The sequence below is a fragment of the Hermetia illucens genome, chromosome 1 (genome assembly GCF_905115235.1).
Source record: "Hermetia illucens chromosome 1, iHerIll2.2.curated.20191125, whole genome shotgun sequence".
Lineage (NCBI taxonomy): Eukaryota > Metazoa > Arthropoda > Insecta > Diptera > Stratiomyidae > Hermetia > Hermetia illucens.
In genome coordinates, this window is record NC_051849.1 from 179,660,682 (window position 1) to 179,677,786 (window position 17,105).

The 17,105-nt window shown below is 43.6% G+C and overlaps 1 protein-coding gene across 13 annotated transcripts in view; it reads left to right on the plus strand.

Moving 5' to 3' along the window:
* The window catches only part of LOC119647039 (ATP-binding cassette sub-family A member 3-like), a 77,297-nt gene extending 60,192 nt beyond the window's left edge, over positions 1-17,105 (plus strand). For 12 of the 13 annotated variants that reach the window (XM_038047792.1, XM_038047793.1, XM_038047788.1 and 9 more), the window contains 6 exons: positions 6,236-6,442; positions 6,500-6,641; positions 6,720-6,893; positions 10,582-11,217; positions 11,301-11,393; positions 16,712-17,105. In XM_038047792.1, the coding sequence (XP_037903720.1) occupies positions 6,236-6,442; positions 6,500-6,641; positions 6,720-6,893; positions 10,582-11,217; positions 11,301-11,393; positions 16,712-16,919 (1,460 nt within the window). In that variant the 3' untranslated portion in view covers positions 16,920-17,105. The remainder of the gene's footprint in view (positions 1-6,235; positions 6,443-6,499; positions 6,642-6,719; positions 6,894-10,581; positions 11,218-11,300; positions 11,394-16,711) is intronic. The other variant, XM_038047784.1, reaches the window with a different exon arrangement.

Consider the following 17,105-nt stretch of genomic DNA (forward strand, 5'->3'; position numbering starts at 1 on the left):
AATATTATGGGAACTACAATCACCCGCTCGAGACGAAAAATTTCTTTGATTTCCCGAGCCAATGGCTCATAGTTCACCTTCTTCTCCACGTATTTCCGTTGAATGTTGCTATTATGGGGGATAGCAACATCAATAATATACGCGGAGCGACCCGTCTTGTCAACTAGCAGTACGTCAGGCTTGTTGTGTGCGGTATGGCGATCAGTCAGAACTTGCCGGTCCCAATACATGCTGTAAGCAGAACTATCAAGTACTGTTTGCGGCTCATATCGGTAAACCGGACATGTCCCCGTGATCAGCCCATGCTTGTATGCAAGGTTTTGATGGATAACCTTACATACAGCATTATGCCTGGTGATGTATTGCACCGGTGCCATAACAGTACAGCCAGAAATGAGATGGTCCAACGTCTCTAACGCCGAACCACACATTCTGCACTGGTCGTTCTCCACCCGTTCTTTCATGATGAGCTTTTTATAAGCTCGGGTGGCGACCACGACATCCTGAATGGCACACATGAACCCCTCCGTCTCAGCAAAGAGCTCCCCAGCACACAGCCATCTGTTCGACAGATGCAAATCGACAAATGGCTGCCAAAGACAATTCACGTGTTTACCGTGCATTGCCTTCGACTTCCATTCATCGATCCGCTCTTGGTCCGACTTCACCCCACTCAGAGGATTGAAAGATCGATCCTTCAAGTTATGTGGAGTCAGTCCACAGTCTGCCTTACAGACAGCCGCATGCAAGGGACTCGCCTGCTCTTTGCTGTGAAAGTAAGCGCGCAGCGAGTCGACTTGGCGATGATGTTGTGCCGCCACGTCAACCACGCCCCTACCTCCGATGTCACGAGGCAGGTTCATCCGCTCCACGGCAGACTTTGGGTGATGCATTCGGAATTTGGACATAGTTGTCCGTATCCGCCGCTGGACGTTTTCCAGGTCGGTCTTCGTCCACGGCAATATTCCGAATGCATAAGCCAGTGAAGGGATAGCGAATACATTCAACGCGCTTATTTTATTCTTCCTCGAGAGATGCGATTTCAGCACCAGCTTTATACGTCGCAGGAATTCGGACAGCAGAGCTTCCTTCAGATCACCAACTCGAGCATGGGTTCCTTGCAGAATTCCTAGGTACTTGTAGAAGTCTGTCTCGGTCATAGCTTCGATGTGGAGGTCACCAATGCTATGTCCGGCATGTGGCTCGTGATGACCTTTGCGGATGGCTTGGATTCGACATTTTTCTAATCCAAACTCCATCCGAATATCACGGCTGAACATGTCTATTATTCGTAACAGACTTCTGCGATGGTTGTCAGTACCAGCATACAGCTTGATGTCATCTAGGTACATCAAGTGTGTTAGTTCGCACTTAGCACGTAGGCCATATTTTATTGCAAAACCATGCCCTCTAGCATCATTCAGTAGCCATGAAAGGGGGTTCAGTGCCATACAAAACCAAAGAGGACTCAATGAATCCCCCTGGAAGATCATCATCATCAACGGCGCAACAACCGGTATCCGGTCTAGGCCTGCCTTAATAAGGAACTCCAGACATCCCGGTTTTGCGCCGAGGTCCACCAATTCGATATCCCTAAAAGCTGTCTGGCGTCCTGGCCCACGCCATCGCTCCATCTTAGGCAGGGTCTGCCTCGTTTTCTTTTTCTACCATAGATATTGCCCTTATAGACTTTCCGGGTGGGATCATCCTCATCCATACGGATTAAGTGACCCGCCCACCGTAACCTATTGAGCCGGATTTTATCCACAACCGGACGGTCATGGTATCGCTCATAGATTTCGTCATTGTGTAGGCTACGGAATCGTCCATCCTCATGTAGGGGGCCAAAAATTCTTCGGAGGATTCTTCTCTCGAACGCGGCCAAGAGTTCGCATTTTTTCTTGCTAAGAACCCAAGTTTCCGAGGAATACATGAGGACTGGCAAGATCATAGTCTTGTACAGTAAGAGCTTTGACCCTATGGTGAGACGTTTCGAGCGGAACACTCTTTGCAAGCTGAAATAGGCTCTGTTGGCTGACAACAACCGTGCGCGGGTTTCATCATCGTAGTTGTTATCGGTTGTGATTTTCGACCCTAGATAGGAGAAATTATCAACGGTCTCAAAGTTGTATTCCCCTATCCTTATTCTTCTTCGTGTTCGTGTTTGACCAGTGCGGTGTGATGTTGTTGGTTGATTCGTCTTCGGTGCTGACGTTGCCACCATATATTTTGTCTTGTCTTCATTGATGTGCAGCCCAAGATCTCGCACCAATTGCCGCCTGCTCGATCTGGATGAAGGCAGTTTGTACGTCTCGGGTGGTTCTTCCCATGATGTCGATATCGTCAGCATAGGCCAGTAGTTGGGTGGACTTGAAGAGGATCGTACCTCTTGCATTCACCTCAGCATCGCGGATCACTTTCTCGAGGGCCAGGTTAAAGAGGACGCATGATAGCGCATCCCCTTGTCGTAGACCGTTGTTGATGTCGAATGGTCTTGAGAGTGATCCTGCTGCTTTTATCTGACCTCGCACATTGGTCAGGGTCAGCCTAGTCAGTCTTATTAATTTCGTTGGGATACCGAATTCTCTCATGGCCGTGTACAGTTTTACCCTGGCTATGCTATCATAGGTGGCTTTAAAGTCGATGAACAGATGGTGCAACTGTTGTCCATATTCCTCCGTATACGGATGGGCTCTGAGGTATTAGCACCCTCAGATGTACGCACCGATAATGTGGTATGCCACCCTTTCATGACTGTCGCCAAAAACTTTATTAGTTTCGGATCAATGCGATACAGATGTAGGATGTCGATTAGCCAGGTATGCGGAGCGCTATCAAAAGCCTTGGCATAATCGATGTAGCAACTGAAGAGGTTTCTTTGACCTCTAGTTGCTTGTCCTACAACTACCGAGTCGATAATGAGTTGCTCTTTGCAACCCCTTGACCCAACTCGGCAGCCCTTCTGCTCCTCGGACAGAATGTTGTTGGTCTCGAGGTGCGCATTGATCCTTCCACTAATAATGGACGTGATGAATTTATAGAGGGTTGGTAAGCAAGTGATCGGTCTTGTGTCTGCGGGGTCCTGCACCGTGTCCTTCTTATTGATAAGGTAGGTAATTCCCGCAGTGAGGAAAGGTGGAAATTCCTCCGGCCGACTCATGACCTCATTTATACTGCGTGCCAACCGACTGTGTACGCTGGTAAATTTCTTATACCAGAAATTCTGCACCCGATCCAGACCTGGGCCCCTCCAGTTCTTCGAGATGTTTATGGCTCGTCGAACTTCCTCTTCGGTAACATCCGCGAAATTCATGCCAGGTGTATTGGCATGGCGGGTGCCTTCGGCGGTGATCCACTCAGCATGCTCAGCATGCTGGGCAGGTAACCCCCAAAGTCCACCCCAATACTCTTTCGCTTCCGGTACCGAGAACTGTATTGTCTGGGCGCTCTGTTGGGATTCGTTGAGAGATCTGAAAAAGCTCCGCTGGTTCCTCGCGTATGTTGCATTCTGGACACGTCTGGAGTAACTTTCGCCATACCGTCGTAACCGACTGCATATGACAGAAAGTTTCTGTTTTAGTGTGTCCAGAATTTCAACTACGGGTGTTTACTACGGGTTATTATTATTATGTGTATGTATCTATGCACAATAAAACCTCCATGTCCGCTCAATAATTGTGTAAGGTCGTAATTTAATTCCCCGTGGCTTCGTCCAATTCATCTTCGAATGTCCGAAATGATGCGGTATGTCCAACGACCAACTTCTACCATTCGGCGATTGATTCCCGCCCTGCTGCCGTCGAAATGCATTAGACTTCCCGGTTGTATAAGTTTTGTCGTAAAGACGCCGGCCCTCGTTGGCTAGGATGTCTATGGGGAGCATTCCTGCGAATACGTATGCTGTTTCTCCTGTTGTTCTGTAAACACGGCATGTCTGAAGTGCACTAAGCCGATACAGAATTCCTAGTTTCCTAGTGTCTTGGCTGCACACTCAACGTATTTCTTGAAATGATTTGTTCGTCAACTTTCACAGTTGTTTTCTTATGAATGAGAATCTGCTGGTGTAGCTTCCTTTGCTCGGGAAATTCTCCTTCTCTAAGCCATGCCTTAAGAACTTGCGCAAACATACCTGGTGGTTTTCTGACTACCACTTTCAAGCCGATTTTCGGGATTCCATCTAGTCCTGAGGTCTTGTTTTCAGCGAGTTTCTTTGCTATTCCACCACAGAAACTTCGGCGTGGTTTGCATGCACTGTCGAAAACCTCGTATAATGTACATCTTCTGAAAAGAGAGTGTGCTCTATATTCTTCAGTAACTTATGACAAGTAATCGATAGAGAGCGCCACCCCATTGATTTGCGTCAGTTTCGGTACAAATCCATTTGTAATGTTTGATCTGGCTCTTCATAAAAGTTACTTGCAACATTTTCCTAACGTTTTTGTACTGCATGTGTAGCTCCTCGAACTCAAGTCCATTTCTTTTGCGCTGGGAGCGTCTTCCAGCATTTAGGATGGTTTTCTGGCATTCCTCGATTTCTGAATTTCCCCAGAAATTGGGATTTTGGCTTTGGAAAGCTCTAGGTCGAGAGATAGGGCCATCGCATGCCCGTTGCAACTTTTCCACGAATTGCGAAACCTTTTCTTGTACGCTTCCTGATAATAAAGTGTCTGAAAAAGTACCTCCTTGAACATTTCTTCATCAAATTTGTGGGTTACCTGTTTATTGGCTTCATATTATTCGTATGCAAAATTTGGAATGATGATCGCTATGCGTGGATTTCTTGCTGACGTACCACTGCAGGGCCATGGCTAGCGGATCATTGACGAAGATGAGGTCCACCACCGATTGTAATACTCCCCTCCGAAAAGTGTTGAAACCTTCAGGGTTCACAAGTACTATTCAAGCATGCAAATGCCTCCTCTTATATTGGCGACATTGGCATTGTTTTGTCTGTCTGTCTGCCAGTCTGTTTGTCTATCTACCTGTCTGTCGCACGCACTTTTCTCACAAAAGATTATACCTCTCGACACGAAACTCCGTTACCCCCGTCCCCCCACACATCGGGCGAATCACATTGCTGCACATTGAACTTAAGGAGGAAGGGTCCTCATATACCCATAAGAGGAATGCAAATTTTTTCCCACTGAATATATTCATATTACACCATGTGGGGAATCAAATGGAAGATCTCGATTGCAACTCCGAAGCAGATATTAGTTTTGACATTGGGAGAAGTGCGGGAGTCCGAAAGGACTTATTTACTCAAAGGACTCATTCTCAAAATCGACCCAATAAAAAAATCTGAAAAAAATAATGGTGGTGGGAAGTTTGATATAAATCGTGCTATTATTATAATTAGTAGGTCAAAATTGTCGTGTTTTAATATATGAAGCACCGAGCTTCTGATTTCTAGCTTGTTTATAGACATTGCCCTTATAGAATTTCCGGGCAAAATCATCCTCACCCAAATGGTTCGCCCACCGCAACCTATTTAGCCGGATTTTATCCACCATCAGGCGGTCATTCGTCAGGGTCAACTTATCCATATTTAATCATCTCGGTTGTAACTTCAAAGGCTCCTAGCGACTTATAATTCTTTAGCCAATAAATGCACGGACTGTCTCTTCCGTACTTGGTGGTGACAGCAATTCAATAGGAGGCACCTTCAACTCGCTGATATTCTGGTAATTGAGCATACCGATATACGCAACCCTCCCTGTACTTCTCGAATTCACAGGACTGGTGGTTCTTCCTTTTTTTCTCTCTGTGAAGTCACTCATTGGCTCACTGGGTTGATGGTATGTCTCTGCGCATGCCCGGGTTCGTTGAGATTACTACATTGCTCGGCCGAACCAGTCTACTTTAAGCATAGGCTACGCTTCCTATCTCCTCCTTCTGGGAGCAATATTTTTCCCGTATATTGTCCTTTCAAATAAATAAAGTCTAAAGTGATCCAGGAGCTAATTTATTGGAACTTGGTGTGATGTGTCTGGTTGAGGGGATAATCCTATGTGTCGAGTTCAAAATATCGATTTTAGACTGAAAAAGTTACAAAGTTTATTCAAGATATTAATAAATATGGGGAGAAAAATTCAACATTGTGTGTTTATTCACTACCAAAACAAATGGATGTCAAATGGGATGACCCATTTAAAATGGTATGAACTGCTTATAAAAAAATTAAGCCTAGCGATCCACCCCGAAATTAGTATTAAAGATCAATATTTATTTTCAGGGCTAGGATTTCTCATCCTAAACGTCATATTGCCCATGGTACTCTCAGAAACTCGTCCTAAAACTGTAAAGTTTGTGCGATTGTTATGCCTATTGTTTCCGAGCTATGGACTATCGGATGCGATCAACGGCCAAGGGACATACTACTTCTGGAAGAGTCAATGCAAAAACATCGAAAGCGCTATCATTTTTGGCGGAATCGACTGTGGTAAGTACATTAAATCAAAACTCAAAAACTTAATTAACAGTTAACTTCTCTTGTAAGATACTGGCATCTTTGGATGGGACTTTCCGGGATTGGGTGCTCCCGTAACATTCCTCATCGTAACAGCCCTCGTGTACTTTTTAGCATTGCTGGCTGTCGATACTTACATAGGATATCTTCACAATGTCAAAAATATATGCAGGTAAGTCTTTATGCTAGCCAATTATCTATTATATCGTAGTGTTCAGTATAATGATTATTCGTTTTCGTACCTTTTCAGACCGAAATTTCCGTCATCAAGCTCCGAAGTTGACGATGACGTTCAAGCGGAAAAATACCGCGTTGCTAATATGACGCCAGATGAAATAAAAGACCACGTTTTAGTTATGGCACGATTAACTAAATTTTATAGGCGATTTCTCGCAGTCAATAATTTATCTGTAGCGGTGGAGCAGTAAGTTTTAATTATAGATTTAAATTTCTAGGACTGTCGTAATATCGATTCACACTTATCCCCCTTAGTGCCGCTTGGGTTTCGGTGTGTTACGCTTGGAGCTCGAATCATGCTTCAGCTATCGATAGTCTTCTAGTATCACCAGTTCCTCAGCTTGAAACGTAGTAATGTGTCCTAGAAGACCATATAACACGGGTACACTCTGCATATTCAATAGTACTTCCACTTCTACTCCCAGGATTATCTTTGATCTGTCGGTAAAAAATACTGTGTCATAACCTCGAAACACATCACAGATCCTTCTCTCCTGAAGCTCGGCTCGCCTGAGGCGTAGTCTATCAGAAATGCCTAGAGTTGCCGAGCTATTTCATCTGCCCAACCTTCTGACTGACAGAGTCTGACAGCATTGCACGATATAACATATTTAATATGAAGGTCCAGTGGAGGCTGCAAAGCAATAGTTTTTTTTTTTTTTTTTTTTTTTTGGGAGTAGGGTAGGTGAATGCGTTTACGCACAGAGTGTTGGACTCCCGCAACAGCACGCTGGCGGACTACCAACTAAACACCTCCCCGTCATCAGAGAACTAGCCTGGAACCGTTTGACACATTACTTCGGGCTAGCCCTCCCGCTCTCCCGGCTTTGGGAGCCTTCAAGTCAGGGAATTCCTTTCACCAACGGGAGGGGAGGGGAGGAAGGGAGTTGTTAGTTCAGGGAACCCCTTACCGTCCGATCCCTCTGCCGGTCGAGTTCAATCTTCTTCGTAGTAAGAAGAGCCCGAACATAATGCGCAATACGATTGCAAAGCAATAGTAGGACTTGCAAATGAGTTCTTTAGATTGTATTAAGCTTGGCCCTATTGTCTTTCTCTCCAAGGGCGGGCCACCACATGACAGAACCGGACGTAAATATGGGAAAGAGCACAGCTATGTACATCCATAAAATTATTCCCGATCGGAGACCCTATTTCCTCACGAAGGTCTTCTGGTAGGCGTAAACGGCCAAAGAGAAAACCTACTTCTCGTTTTTGTTCGAGTGATTTTTGAGCCGCCGGGATGGTGCGACAGCCTTGTGCCCTAACTACTCAGCTAACGGGACACAATGCTCTGAATAAATAAATCCAAGGGCTGCAAATTGAGTAATGCATTTAGAGCTTCGCCAGATGTCGTGTTCATGGCAGTTCCAGGGTCATACTAGAAAATTTTAAAAAAGATAGGACCCTATTTTCCTTTGCCAGAATTTTATATGTTCTAACGGCAATCTAACCACGGCCATTTTCTAGTAGTACTGATGGCTGGCTTATAGCTTTCCAAGAAGTTCTTATAAAATGCCTAGTGTTGATGTTTATAGCAAATTTTGAAGACCTCCCTGGATAGCTTCGTGTTCGGCAATGTCTTTTTGCTGTATTTTGTGGGGCATCAGATGCTGACACTGTTCAAATCTTACTGGTGGCAGAGGGATTTGTTATCGTGACTGGATGCCGGACACCAGTCGACCAGCTATAAATGAGTACCTGAGTCAAATCAGGGTAATAATCTCAGGCGAGCGCAATGCTGACCACATTGAATCCTACAGTTTCTGTAGTGTATCGTTACGGTCTGGAATGAAGTGCTCTAACTACTTCAAGGCCCTGATCCAATATTGATTGTTGCGCCAACGATTATTATTATTATTTTAGATGCTGCGGATTAATTCCAATGCACTCCTCAGAACCCCTACTTTTTACTCTAGTTCGTCTGTCGCATAAATTTTACCATTGGGATACTCCAGGCGGAAATTTGGTCAAGTAATCGAAACCAAGCCTAGGTTTTGATTACTTGACCAAATTTCCTCCTCTCCTCAACTGTTCTGCGTGCAGAGTCAATAAGAAGAAATAATATCGGTGACAAGATACAACCCTGGTGAACTCCGCTGTGGGCCTTCCTCTGAGATTTTATGTCGATGTAGCACATCATCATATGTTGCTCTGATAAAAGCTATTAATTTCTCCGAAATGCCCCTCTTGCGTAGAACGGCCCAGATACATAACCTGTTCACACTATTTAAAGCTTTCTCGAAGTGGAAGGAGGGCAGGTAGAGCAAATATCTAAACTCTGCGCACCGTTCCAAAATTATTCGCAGGGTGTTGATCTGGTCAACGCAGGAGGATGTCGGTCAAGTCTTTAAGATGTTCTCTGATGCGTTCCAGGATTATTTTGGCTAATATCAATTATCGTACTCAAGACGATTAACGATCACCTCTTTATTATACTCTCTGGGAAAGGTCTCAGAATCTCAGAATTTTCGTACAAATGGAAGTAGCAGATCTGCGAACCTGATGTGGTGAGGGATAACTCTGCGTGGAGACCGTCGGGCCCAGCGGCTTTAATCCGTTTGAGGGCATTGATGGCCGAAATGATTTCTCTTCTATTTAGAGGAACAGTTCGTTTCACACGTTACGGTGACTAGCCATATCATCCACAAGAGGTGGAATCACATCGGATGTGATACGGTTGAGAATCGTAGTAAAATGTTCCTTCCACCTCTTCAGTTGCTTGTTATCGTGAATGGAAGCTACGTAAATCCGTGTTTCCCCATCACATGTCCGAACAAGGGGTTGACAGAACCCACCTTGTGATGCTCTTTAACCTGGACCGGAATCTTACTGTCAGAAGCCTGATCGGCTTCCAGGTGAAGGGAGTGTGCTTTGCGATAGTCGTTAGTAATAATCCGGTTTATCAGATATACCAATTATCGGGAGTACAAATTTGACAAATTTGTACGAATTAGTGGAACACACAATTTATTGAGATACGAAATATCAGGATTCCATTGTACTAGCCAACTGAACTTCTGGTTCAGTTGCAGGACTGCCTTTTATTATCGTTGCGCAGAGGCATAACATATCTCAGCACTTTGGTGAGAATTATTCCTCAGCTAGGGAAAGAACCTGTAGCAGATCTGGAAGACCCAGAATGATAAGATCGTCAGCCTGCTCCGCGAAAGAGTTCGTATAGCAAGCTAGTAGTAACTTGTAGAGGTATGGTCAAATCAGAGAGAGCTTTCTACAAAATAAACTAAGATGCGATGTTAATGTGAATATTCTCTACCAGAAAAGATAGCAGTTGATGAAATAATAAACTGTCTATTATTTGCTTGCGTGTCCTTTGGCCTGACGACAGTATGTCTATCAACGCTTCCAAGTATTTAATGGCCAGTTTAGAATGATATTACTCCCAGTTCTGATACGAGCATAGTTAATTTTACGGTACTTAGTGTTGAGCGCCTTCTAGCCAAATCTTACCAGGACTGGATGCATGACATAAATACAGCTCAACAACCTCCAGATGCTTTTCAACCATAACCAATGCTATATCGTCGTTGTAAACCACCAGCATAGTTTCCCCCCTCGAGAGATTAAGCACTCGTTCATCGTCATTCATGAGGTTTGAGAGTAGTAGACCTAGTATCCGTAGAGGCGCCCGCACATTTGTCTTGTGTCTATAATTTGGAGCAAAATGTTGGAATGTTTAGGAAAAATCCTTCTATTATTGACAAAGTGATAGTAGATTAAAGTTGTTTCTTTCTTTTAAATTGACTGCAATGCAAGATTGAGCTACGTATAATGGAATAGCCGTGCAGCCACAACCATATATTTATATAGAAAATACGCAAAGCTTTTGATTTTGATAAATGAAATCATCTTTCCAGCGGTGATTGCTTCGGACTACTCGGAGTTAATGGAGCTGGGAAAACTAGCGCCTTTAAAATGTTAACCGGTGACGAAAACATCTCCTACGGAAAAGTTTGGATTGAAGGATACAATATCCAATCTGAAATGAACTCCGTCAAAGACAAGATTGGATACTGCCCGCAATTTGACGCGCTCTTATTTGAAATGACCGGTTTCGAGCTACTGAAAATGTTTTGCCTTATTCATGGCATTCCTAAGGAAATCATACCGCGATTAATAGAGCGCTTAGCTCGCGACCTGGCTTTCGAAGAATGCTTATATAGAAGGACTGAGGGATACAGCGGTGGAAATAAGCGCAAGTTAAGCGCTGCTATTGCACTCTTGGGTGATCCTCATATTATTTACATGGATGAGCCAACTTCTGGAATTGATCCTGCATCACGTCGTAAATTATGGGATATGATCTGTTTGATACGAAATTCGGGAAAAGGAATTATTCTTACATCACATAGCATGGAGGAATGTGAGGCACTGTGTACACGAGTGGCAATTATGGTCAATGGAGAGTTCAAGTGCCTTGGATCTACGCAACATTTGAAAAATAAGTTCTCGAAAGGAATCTCTTTGTCAATTAAGCTGAGAAAACTTGAGCAGTAAGTAGATATTTAGTTTAGTTAACTTAAGTCGATTAGAGCGAAGAGCAACACATTTTCTTATTCACTGCAATCATTTACAGAAGCCATGGGATGAACGTTGATGATGAAATGAGCAGGAGGGAAGGTATCGTGACGAACTTCATTTCCAAGAATTTCCCGGGAGCAGTATTGAAGTAAGTATTAACACTTGGACATTAATTTTTTCAATATTTCTATTATTATTTCTGAATTTTCCGCTCTCTGTATCTATTCCTTCTTTCTGGTTCTCTTAGTTTCCAAGGCTATGTGCGTTTATCTGGAAGTATACTGTATGCTGCTGCACGAGCGTAACTGAGATAGAATTAGAATTGAGACATAAATCGATTTTCTGACCATAACCTAAGCGTCACTGCCTGGAAGATCTATTGGTTTACAAGTATAATGAATGAAGACTCGGCATTTGTAGCAGGTGATGCAAAGAACACCTCATGTTGTTGGAGCAAGAAGTACAGCCGCTAAAATGAAAGGTTGCCTTGGAAGATATTTTTCCGTTTTATTGGCTAAAAGTATATAGTTTAAACAAATACGTATTTCGGGGACCAACTGTCCCCTTCTTCAGTGTCATAATAACACGTTATGTTATAATAACACCAAAGAAGGGGACAGTTGGTCCCTGAAATACGTATTTGTTTAAATTAGATACTTTTAGCCGATAAAACAGAATAATATCTTCCAAGGCAATCTTTCATTTTAAAACTTTGGCTAACAAATTACCTCCTAATCCAAACCATGTATAGCCGCTGGTTTCCTCATCATCAACGGCGCAATACCCGGTATCCGGTCCTAGGCCTGCCTTAGTAAGGAACTCCAGACAGCCCGGTTTTGCGCCGAAATCCACCAATTTGATATCCTTAAAAGCTGTCTAGCGTCCTGACCTACGCCATCGCCCTATTTCAGGCAGGGTCTGCCACGTCTTCTTTTTCTACCATAAATATTGCCCTTATAGACTTTTCTGGCTAGATCATCCTCATCCATACGGATCAGGTGACCCACCCAACGCCACCTGTTGAGCCAGATTTTATCCACAATCAAACGGAGTCGTCCATCGTCATGTGGACTAGCAAGATCATCATCTTGCACAGTAAGAGCTTTGACCCTATGGTGAGACGTTTACAGCAGAACAGTTTTTGGAATCTGAAATAGGCTCTGTTGGCTGCCAACAACCTTCCACAGATTTCATCGTCACAGCTGTTATTGGTTGTGATTTTCGACTCTAGATATGATAAATTTTCAACTGTCTCCAAGTTGTAGTCTCCTAACTTTATTGTTTTCGTTTGACCAGTGCGATTCGATGTTGTTAGCCGCTCGTTTAGAACTTACAATTTTATGTATTAAGCTCCTTGGTAGCTCTTCACACTATAGGGGAGTCCATAAAAATAGATCTGAAAGCAATCGCTCGAAAAACGCACTTGTCTCATATTCTCATGGCACCAGCATTAAAAAATTAAAAAGCATTAGCCGAAGTACAAGGTGTCCCAAAATAAATGTCCCTATTGGAAAATGGGATAACTGTTGTGAATGACGCCAAACATCATCGAATGGTACACTCCTCAAGTGTGTAGAATGATTGTTTTGACTGTTTACGGAATAATTCGTCTGTGGTTTTGATATGCGTGAATTTCGTCGTCGTTTTCCTAGTCGTCCAATGGCCAGCGTAGGAACGCTCCGGCATTTAGTCACTCGATTTGAAGACACTCCATTTATTGTACAGTGGAAGAACCTGAACTGTTCATTCTGCCTAGGATATCGCTTCTATGACTCGAGATGTGTTGAAAGATGTAACAGCAGCAACTAGATGACATGCGGCACAGTTGGACCTTTGCCAAACCTCAACAAACCCTCGAAAATTCAAACGTGTGGATTGAATTGAATTAAATTTTTTGTCAAATCTCATCATGAGTGACAAGGCTCATTTCTATTTTAGTGACAACGTGAACTAAAAAAATTATCTCTGGAGCTCTGAGAAGCAACGTATCATTCATAAAGAACCACTACACTTACTCAAAGCTATCGTATGGAATTTGACTCTGCAGGTGTTATTCATCCTTCCGTCGTTCCTTACAATGCAGGCTTATCAATTATACGAATGTCCAGAAGTACATAACCATGATTAACAAGCTCCTCATGTTTCAGTCACAACCCGTTCTTTGTGTGAAATTTTTTTAAGATGTGGGTTTCTGTGAACAATCCCCAGAAGCCTTTAAGAACAACATTCATCGAAAAACTCCAAAACTTATCTCCAGAAGTGTTGCAAAAATCCATTGAAAAAGCCCTAAATGTGCCTAAATAGTTATTTATAGTGGCGGCGATTTTTTAAAAAAATACAGCTATTTTTCTGTATATACATGGTTGCCCTTCACTTCTTAGTGGAATATAGAACGTCAACCACAGCTACGCGTCATTATCCGCGGTTACCTGCAATGCCTTTCAGCGCCCCCCACGACTTCCTCCGACGCTCGCACTCCTCCTCTACTGTTCAGCGCCAAGTGTCCTTCGGCCGACCCACTCGTACGAGTGCCAAGCTTGTGCGCCCACCAAGTTCTTCATTTGAGATAGTGTCAGGCCAGCGTACTCCGATAATACGACGCAGACAGGTATTGACGAAAGCTTGGAGCTTTTTGGTAACAGTGGAGTTCGTTTTCCATATGCTACTCCCATATAGCAACACAGAAAGAACACTATCATAGAACAATCTCAACTTGATCTTGGTGTTGAGATATCTGCATTTCCAGATTTTAGACAGGCAAGCGAAAACTGATCTAGTCATCGTAGATTGAATTTCTCCACGTCCTCGGGCAAGGCAACATGAAGAACGCCACCAATAACAACAAGAAATAGTATCGGTGACAGGGTGCAACCCTGGCGGACTCTGCTTAGGACCTCAAACTCCTCCGAGCTTTTGCCTCGATGCAGCATGTGTCATTTCGCGCCATCATATGTCACTCTGATAATAGCTATTAGTTTCTCCGGAATGTCCCTTCTGCATAGAGCTCTCTAGATATATTCCCTGTTCACGCTATCGAAGCAGAGCACGTGCAACGAAAATTTATATTCCGCGCACTGTTGCAATATGATTCGTAGGGTGTTGATGTGGTCAATGCAGGAGAATTCGGAGTGGAAAGGTCACGCCCACCATCACCCGCAGCGATGAATCGTGTCTTCACCTCATTTCGTTCATTGATTCGCTTCCACGATTCCGCGGCCAACCAGATCTTATAACACCCCTTCGAGACCTGGCCGACAACTTGTGTAGCACCCGAGAAAAGAGCACTTTTGATGACGGCCCGATGCCCATCCATATACTCAGGCGGTTTACACAGTGTCCAATCAGCAAGGTAGCTGCACTGTCGAGCCACAACTAGATCATACAAGCGGTCGATGTTGAAGTTGGAGGCTCGTAGCTCCCCAAGCCTGCGGGAAGTGGCAGACGCAACACGCAAGCGAACGTAAGCGACAGCAGATGGTGATCCCTTTCGATGCTGATATCAGCGTTTTTCTTGTTACCCGTATTCAGGAGACAACTCCTAAATCTATTGCTGATCGTGAAGTGGTCGATTTGATTGCTCGTACGATGCCGGTTAGTTAAAGCCCAACTGAACTGAATAATGTGCGACTAGTTTCAGAAATCCACGAATCTCCCACCATTATGGTTACGGTCGACAAGACCGTCTTTTTCCATCGCACGTCCGAGCAAGGTGTTGTCAGAGCCCACCTTGGCATTCAGGTCACCCACGAGAATCACAATGTCACCTCTGGGAATCTCCTTCCGAACTGCGTGTAATTGCTCCACTGTATCGGAAGTTTCCGTATGAACATAGCATTGTACAATTGTGATGCTCGTTAACAAGGACCGGAATCTTGCAGTTAGAAGTCTGTCAGAAACCAGGTCCCAGGTCAAGAGAGCGCGTTTTGCGGTAGACGTCAGACACCGGATTCACGTCTGTCACCACTGGGCTTTCCAGAGTACAAAAGCACATTGCTATTAGTGTGGCAGGAAGGAGAGGAGTACTCTCCAGAATCTTACCATATTACTTCGCTTAAGACCAGAATGTGCAGCTTATATTGTTGAAATTGTCGCTCAAGTTGGAGGAAGCGGGCATTCTGAAGACATTTGATACCATTGTCGAAGAGCGTGAGCACGCTCCAGAAACCAATCATAGTCCGTTATCGATAGCCAAAGGTCTTCGGGGTGAGGTCAGTTCCTATCCGGAGCTTTTCAGTAGAAATTTAGTTTCAAAATTTGCAGGTTGCTCGCCCACAAATTTCTATCCCGCTCCTAGTCACCACTTATGACCCGCAGGGAAGACTTTGGGTGTATTTTCAAGCCCCAACCCACAGGGCGTTGAAAATAAAAGCCACAATCCAATGAACAATAAGGATAAGTCATTGGAAAAATGAAGCCTATAGCAACACTGCTTGGTATCAACATCGCAAAAACGGACACCCTGCGGCACTTTTATAATCAAACAGGAAACCCCAGTACTTTTCAAACCCCAACAATAACTGCTATAAGTACCTCGGAGGAAACAAGGTAGTACCAAGATTCTTCCTTTTTTTATTGTCAACTCCACGGGGAGTATGAGGGTTACGTAAGCTGCCGTTTCAAATGCCGTCGTTAAAATCTTCCAGCTAAAGAGGCTTACATCCCAACGAAAAACTTTTTCGTGGAGAACCGGACAAAGTTCTGGATGGACACTCTCATTTCATCTCCCTTCCGCCAAACAAGTGGACCATACCTGCTGCACAAGGCGATTGTCGAGACCGAGACCGTATCATGCTAGTGGGTCAGTTAACTTCTTTGAGTGAACCCCATCCCTACAGAGGTGCAAGTTATCTACGTTGGCGAAAACCTATCCAACTTCTTTTACATCGATAAGACTCTTCAAGACACCACACGTTAATGCTGTCATGGCCGTATACACGGGGAAATTCCTTATGTTTCCCTGTGCTCGAACTAAATCTCACAAATTTTCTTTCCTATAAAAGTAAGCGTCTTTTCAACAGAAGAGAGTAGTCCTCTACAAATGATGTCGTTCCCCAGCTTAATACGTTTCTCCAGCTAAACAAAACGGCACACGTTCTTCATATCTTATCTTCTCACCGCTAATCCCTTTCACCTCCTTATTATCAGTCTGTTGTCTCTCCTATTTCAAAATACATATACGAGCATTTGGAGGCTTTTACTAAGTTTCTTTTTAGACTATGTCTCATAGTGTTAACTTTAGATTAATTTAGCTCATAGGGTTCCTCTTAGGTTCAGTTATCTCTTAAGTTGCGATTTTAATATTTAGGAATAAAAAAATTATTCCCAAAACGAGAGCTACTTTATCCCATATTTAATCGGTGTTTCTGAAATTTCAATCTCATCCAGAAGATAGCTGCAGCCACACCTCTATTTATCTGTGATTTGTAATTAATCTTGCCATTAAATCTTTCCTTCTTATCTTTTTAGAGAAAGTCGCCTCCGGTTACTTACATTCGAAATACCGCTGGGAGTGATGCCTTATTCACGAATCTTTGGATTGATGGAGAGGAACCGGGACAATTTAAACATGGAGGACTATTCTCTAACACAGGCTACTCTTGAACAAATTTTCATACAATTTGCACAGCAGCAACGTACTAGTGACGAAGATAATAAGAAAAAAAAGAATAATTGAGCACGAATGCAGCATAAGCGAAGCAACTGAAAAGTACTGACATTTATTTTAGATAAACAAGCACTTGTGACTTACGCAACATTATTTGTGGCTTAAAGATATTTGGCGCTTTTCGTCTTTCCTGTGGTTACTGTGCTCTGTTGCCAGTATTTTACTATTCATATATAAAGATGTATACCGTTAGTA